At 35.6% G+C, this 7129-nt stretch overlaps 1 protein-coding gene across 2 annotated transcripts in view; it reads left to right on the forward strand.

Annotated features, from left to right (window-relative positions):
* Positions 1-2633, forward strand: part of KLHL1 (kelch-like family member 1) — a 544822-nt gene extending 542189 nt beyond the window's left edge. Inside the window, exon 10 of one of the 2 annotated variants that reach the window (XM_006882715.1) lies at positions 1482-2633. In XM_006882715.1, coding sequence (XP_006882777.1) covers positions 1482-1541 — 60 coding nt within the window. In that variant the 3' untranslated portion in view covers positions 1542-2633. The remainder of the gene's footprint in view (positions 1-1481) is intronic. The other variant, XM_006882714.1, reaches the window with a different exon arrangement.
* The last annotated feature ends 4496 nt before the right edge of the window (positions 2634-7129 follow it).

Consider the following 7129-nt stretch of genomic DNA (forward strand, 5'->3'; position numbering starts at 1 on the left):
ATAATATTAAATATATTTTTAACATCTGGTGTAAAATGGTATCAATTCTCCTATATAGAGACTTAAATCATGTCCTTTCTCAATCAATAAAACAAAAGTTATCTGAAGTTATTATATTCTAAGCTATTTTATTTCTTACATGTTAACATTCATTTCTGTTTGAAATAATATCCTGTATTATCTATTCCTCTTTCATATTTTATATGCATAAATTATTCTTAGAAAACTGTAATAAAGAATCACTGATATAAAAAAGCTCAATTTATTAAAAAAAACTGGCTTACCTCCAAGGAATAAGTTTCATTACAAACTCTGAAAAATTATTGTTTTTAATATATTCCTAGGCAATTTCATAGTCTGTTATTAAAAGAAAAACTCCGTTTTCATCTCACTGAATGCCATTGGGTGATTTTTTTTTTTATAAAGCCTATAGCAACTGTGATTATGACCTATTTATGGCAAAATATTGAAGTTAGTTCATTTCTTGTCTATGTCTAGAATAAATGAATAACTTTTAATTCAGTATAATATCTGGGGAAATAACTTCACAAAAATTGCAGTGAGCGTAATGGATCTTTCATCCAAAATATTCTCTCAACTATTACTATGAAATAGCATCACACATACACCAAGGCATGCTCCAAAACGATGCTTAGCAGGAAACTTTTCTATAACAGCTTCATTTCACTAAAAATATTTCAACATTTATATCATGTTGAATTGTAAGATGGGTTTTAAAATTTTAATATATAAATCATTTGATTTTTCTTAGCGTTAAACTTTTCCTTGTCATTATGTGCCACCAAGTCAACTATGACCCATGAAAAACAGATTGGAACTTCGTCCTATCCTGCTCCATCCTCATGATTTCTGACAGCCCATTGTTATAGGCCAATCCATCTCATCACAGGCGTTTCTTTCTTTCTCTGACACTTCATATTTCTCAATATGATGTCCTTCCAATGACTCAGTCCTTTCAAAGACTGTTCCCTCCAAACATGCCCAAAGTATATGAGATACATTTTTACCATTCTTGCCTATATAAAGTACCATGATTGTATTTCCTCCAAAATAGATTTGTTTCTTCATTTTGTAATCTGTGAGATATCCAGTACTCTTATCCACCAATCCACCACCACAATTTTAAGGCATCAATTTTTCTTCACTCATGCTCTTTCATTGTCTAATTTTCAGATGTATAATAAACAATGAAAAATAGCGTAACTTGGGTCAAGATCACTGTCATCTTTAAAGTGACATAACTGTTTTTTAGTACTATGGAGAGATGCTGTACAGTATATTTTCCCAATACAACATAGCAGTTCAATTTTTATTGCACTCTTTGTAGCTAAAATTGGAAAATGCAAGAAAGAACATTTAAAAAATGTCAAGTATATAAGCACTTAAAATATTTTATAATTAATATATTCTCCATTGATAGTAACATTTACCTTAAATTGCATTTCATCTTTTTTCCACAGATGGCTTCTTTGAATATTGGAAGAGCTGGCGCCTGTGTGGTAGTCATCAAGCAACCTTGACTTATTCCTATTTCCAGGAATTTTATTTGCTGGAAAGGTTATTTTTATATCAGATGACAAGAATGAGAACTGCTTAAAAATTCTTCAAGGACAAGGATTTCTGTAGATTTCCCTGCTGATGTTAAAGGCAGTAGAAAATCAAATGGAACTGTAGGAAACAAGAAAACATCAAAACGTTAGAGTAATAACGTCTGGCCATGTTGTAGTTAGTACAGGAATGGTTGTTGGTAATTTGTTCTGTATTGTAGCATACAATAACTAGAGTTACCAAAGGCTTGCTTTTCTTGATTAATTAAAATATATCCCAATATTTGTGATATGGATAATTTCATGACCACTAACCATTCAGTCACTTTGTAATCTGTGGCAAAATCTATGAAGTTGCCAAGAGTAAAAGACATGTTATTTCATCGAATTAAATATGCCGGGGTTACTGTTTTCCCAATGAGATATAGTCATAAAAGGAGGCAGAAAGATTTTTTTAAAACATAAATGCTACTTTCTCATTTTCCTAAGCCAAAATGACAATTATAGAAACAGATTCATGTGTGTATCTTGCATTCAGGAAACAAATTTTCCTGCAAATTAAAGCTGCATATTTCATCTGAGTTGATGGTTAAATTTCTTGCAACTGTGTTAGCAATCAAAGGCTGGCAAGAACAAAGGCTTGTTTCAGTTAGGCTTGCCACATTACTTTGCTTTATAAACACACTGAGCCAAAGAATCAGTATAATATTGGGCTTTTGCCTTATGTTGAGTTCAGTGTGAGCATGGGAGCTACTCATTCTGAATGTTGAACATACCCATTGCATGTCAAAGTCCTTTAGAATTTTGTTCTTGCACACAGAAAACAATTATAAAGCAAAAATTTAGATTTTAAGAGGAAAGAAATATATGGACCACTAAATTGGAATGTTTCTGACCGTTGTTACCAGGCATTCCTTTCTTTTCAAAGTTATTACATTGCTGGACACATCATTTTAAGTCAAATGTTTGTAATCATTCAAACCATAAAAAGAAAACATTTGAAAAGTCTTTAATTGATCCATATGAATTTTAAATAATTAATAAATGATAGAAAATTTGCTTTTATCGATGTATTATTTTTCAACAACTTTCTCTTTTCCTATGAAGTGTATTAACACACTGACATTAAATACAATCCTCAATTTTAATTTTCTTCAGGAGTTAGTTAGTTGAGATAGCACTGATGCTTAGCAGTGCTGAAAATTATGTGGGGACTAGGAAAGTCAACTGGACCAATATTATAAAGATGAATAGAAGATTGAAACTGTTAACAATTTCATCTTACTTGGATTCACAATCAATACCCTTGGTTCCAGCAGTCAGTAGATCAGAAGATGTATTGCACTAGGAAAGTCAGCAGTTAGGGAACTCTCCAAATTATTAAAGAGTAGTGACATCACTTTGAAGACTAAGGTGCACCTGATTTAGGTCTTGGTATTTTAAATCTCTTGCTATGGATCTGAGAGCTGAACAATGAATAAGGATGACAGAAGAAGAATGTACACCTTTGAGCTGAAGTATTAGAAAAGAGTGCTGAACATTGCATGGCCTGCCAAAAAAAAAAAAGAGAGAGAGAGATGTGTCTTGGAGAAAGTGAACTGAGAGTGTTCCTTTGAAGGAAAGATAATGAAAGTTTGTAACAAATACATAGGTATATTGTTAGGAAAGACTTGCATAAAGATGGACATCATGCTTGAGAAGGTGGAGGGACAGTGAAAGAGACAACCTTTAACCAGACAGTGACTAGCACAATGATAAAAGCAAAGGGCTTGAGATTTTGAGGGTGGCACAGAGTAGTGGAGGGTTCAGATCTTTTCTTCAGAGTCACTACAGGTCACAGTTGACTCTATGGTACCTAATAACCACAACAAGAAGAAATGCTTCTATTTAGAATGAATACTATTATTGGAATTGAGCTTAATTAATATGTGTTGAAATAAATACTGTTGTTGTTGTTGTTGTTGCTATGTGCTGAAGAACTCTGGTGATGCAGTTGCAGTAACTTAGTTGCTTAGCAAAAAGTGAATAGTTCAAAATGACCAGTCACTTGTAGAAGAAAGATGTGGCAATGCTCTTCTTCCAAGGTTAATAGCCTTATTATGCTAAGTGAACTTAGTCCATAAGTCCATAAAAACCTAAGTCCATACATAGGTCTACTTGTCCCAAAGGACAAATCTGTATAAGAATATTATTGTATAAATAGAAAGATAACTAGTAAAACATGTATGAAGATCCAGTGAGGAGGGGAGTAGGAACCGAAGGGTGAAGATGTGCAGGGGGGTAATCCTACAGTCATGCAATTTGATGGGTAGAGGGAGGAGTGGGTAAGGACAATGCAGAAGATCCAGTGTGTAAAACAATGTATATGAACTTTGTAAATGAACCAGTATAAAATGAAAATACTATTAAAAAAATAAGTGTAGTCTTAGAATCCATGTAGGGCTATTATTCACTGCCCTATCAGGAATGGCATCCATTTCCTAAACAACAAGCCTCTAGAAACTCTATGAACTTTGATAAATGTCAATAAATGCTTCAGGCCTTTTGTTCATAGGGTCTCTATGATGCGTGTTCAACTCATAGGCAATCAACAGCAACAATGCAAAACTTACATTTAGACTAAGAGGTAGTTGTCAGAACATAGCAAAGAAACACTGCATGATTTAAAATTGGGAAGGCTTACACCAGCCACGTGTTCTATCTCCATACCTTTCCAATCTATATGTGGAAATAATTATTACATTGATTTTTATCATTTGCTGCAAAATATTGATAGCTTCTATTAAGGAAAATCTGAAGTTTCTGGAGAGTCACTTCATAATTAAACTTATTAATCACATTTTATTTCAGGAAAAGGATGTTGTACTATGTTGAGGATTTATCTGCTGATTTTAAAGTCAGCATCACGAATGTATTTGGCAATTCTTATTCTCATAAACATTTGATTAAACTTGTAAAAACTAGTCCAAGGTTAAATAAACAGTTACTAAGCAATCATGGATAATCTTCTGTAGACTCTTGCTTGCATGTGAAATCAATGACACTGTTCTGTAGTTTCCACACTCAGTTGGGTCACTTTTCTTTGGAATGGGAACAAATATAGATCTCTTCCAGTCACTTGGCCAAGTGGTTGTTCTCCAGATTTCTTGGCACAACTTGGTGAGCACATACAGGGCAACGTCTGTTATCTGGAATACTTCAATTGGTATACCATCTATTCCTGGGGCCTTATTGTTTTGCTATTTCCTTCAAAGCAGCTTGAACTTCTTCCTTCATCACCATAGGCTCTTGCTCATATGTTATTTCTTTAAATTCCTCTGTATCTGCCAATTCCTTTCTATATAGTGACTCAGTATATTCCTTCCATCTTCTTTTAATATTTCCTGGATCATTTAATATTCTGCCCAAAGCATACTTGATTACAGAAACTCTAGTTTTGAATTTGTTCTTCAGTTCCTTGAGCTTAAGAAATGCCGAGCGAGTTCGGCCGTTTTGATTTTCTGACTCTAGCTCCTCACACATTTCGTTGTAGTATTTTGCTTTGTCATTCCGAGCTGCCTTTTGGAATATTCTGTTCAGCTCTTTAGTATCTTGAATTCTTCCTTGTGCCTTGACTTCTCTACTCTCCAGTGCAATCTTCAGAGTCTCTTCTGACATCGATTTTGGTCTTTTCTTCCTCTTCTGTCTTTGTAATGACCTTTTGCATTCTTCCTGGATGATACCTTTGACATCCTCATGGTAGTAGGGATATTGTTGCTGATGTTAGATGGATCTTCGCTGAAAGCAGAGAATACCACAAGAATGTCTATCTGTGTTTCATTGATTATGCAAAGGCATTTGACTGTGTGGATCATAACAAACTGTGGCTGACTCTGAGAAGAATGGGAATCCCAGAACATTTAATTGTGCTAATGCGAAACCTATCCTTGGACCAAGAGGCAGTAGTCAGAACAGAGCAGGGTAAAACTGCATGGTTCAAAATTGGAAAGGGTGTGCGCCAGGGTTGCATCCTGTCTCCATACCTTTTCAACATGTATGCAGAGCAGATTATCCAAGAGGCTGGGCTCTATGAGGAGAATTGTGGCATCAGGATTGGTGGAAGATCTATTAACAATCTGCGTTATGCAGATGACACAACCCTGCTTCCTGAAACTGAGGAAGACCTCATGCACTTGTTGCGAATGGTCAAGAACTGCAGCCTTCAGTATGGACTGAGGCTCAATGTCAAGAAGACAAAGATTCTCACCACTGGACCAATTAGCAGCGTCAGGATGGATGACAAAGAGATTGAGATTGTTCACAGCTTCAGTTTGCTCAGCTCCACAGTCAACACTCTTGGCACCAGCAGTCAGGAAATCAAAAAGCGTATCGCGATGGGAAAGTCTGCTGTTAGGGACCTCTCGAAAGTACTCAGGAGCAACGGTGTCTCTCTGGAGACTAAGGTGTGCTTGATACAGGCCATGGTATTTGCAATCGCTTGTTATGCATCAGAGAGTTGGACAATGACTAAGGAGGACAGAAGGAGAGTTGATGCTTTTGAGCTGTGGTGCTGGAGAAGAGTGTTGAATGTACCATGGACTGTCAGGAAATCAAACAGATTCATCTTGGAGAGGATTAAACCAAGCTACTCCTTGGAGGCAAGGATTCTGGGGCTTCGTCTGACGTACTTTGGACATGTTGCCAGGAGGGACGGGTCCTTGGAGAGGGACTTCATGCTTGGGAGGGTGGAGGGACGGCGCAGGAGGGGAAGACCCTCTATGAGATGGATTGACTCGGTGACTGGGGTAATCGGGATGGGTGTGTCATGGGCAGTGTGGCTGGCTCAGGATAGAGCAGGGTTTAGGACTGTTGTGCATAGGGTCCCTATGAGTCGCAAACGACTCGACGGCACATAACAACAACAACAACATGCAATGATGAGGAATACAGATATTTTAGTATGAGCACTAAGAAATATATTAAACTTAGAATATTTTAGAAATTTTATAGAGAATATTCAAAACATATGATTCTTTAATATTTAAAATTCTTAGGATAAAAAATATGTCAACAAGTATAGATCACTAGAATGTGCTGAAAAATCAATGTTGAAAAGATTTTGAACATAGAAGCTACTGTTAAGTCTAGGTTGTTGCATGTCATCAAGTCAGACCTGACTCATAACTGTCCATATTAAATATCAAATATCAAAATACATTACCTCTGGAAAGGATTACTATAGATAGTAATTATGTATGTTGTTGTTGTTGATTACCTTCAACTCAAGCACGACTCTCAGCGACCCTATGAACAAAAGTCCTAAAGCTCCTCTACAACTCTTCACATTTATCAATGTTCATAGAATTTCCAGAGGCATGTTACTTAGGAAGTATATGCCAATCCTACTTCCAAAATTATACATAGGTATAAGTAGATCATAGGGAGTAATCTAAAGAAGCATTACTATACCATGCACACTCTTAAAACATGGTTTGAATCTGTTTTTATTTATAGAATCCTAAAAATACAGTATTTTCTTAGTATTAATACAATTGTGAGGAAAAATATTTTTTATGACTTTT

This window comes from Elephantulus edwardii, unplaced genomic scaffold (genome assembly GCF_000299155.1).
Source record: "Elephantulus edwardii isolate Elephantulus edwardi_28Jun2011 unplaced genomic scaffold, EleEdw1.0 scaffold00023, whole genome shotgun sequence".
Classification (NCBI taxonomy): Eukaryota; Metazoa; Chordata; class Mammalia; order Macroscelidea; family Macroscelididae; genus Elephantulus; species Elephantulus edwardii.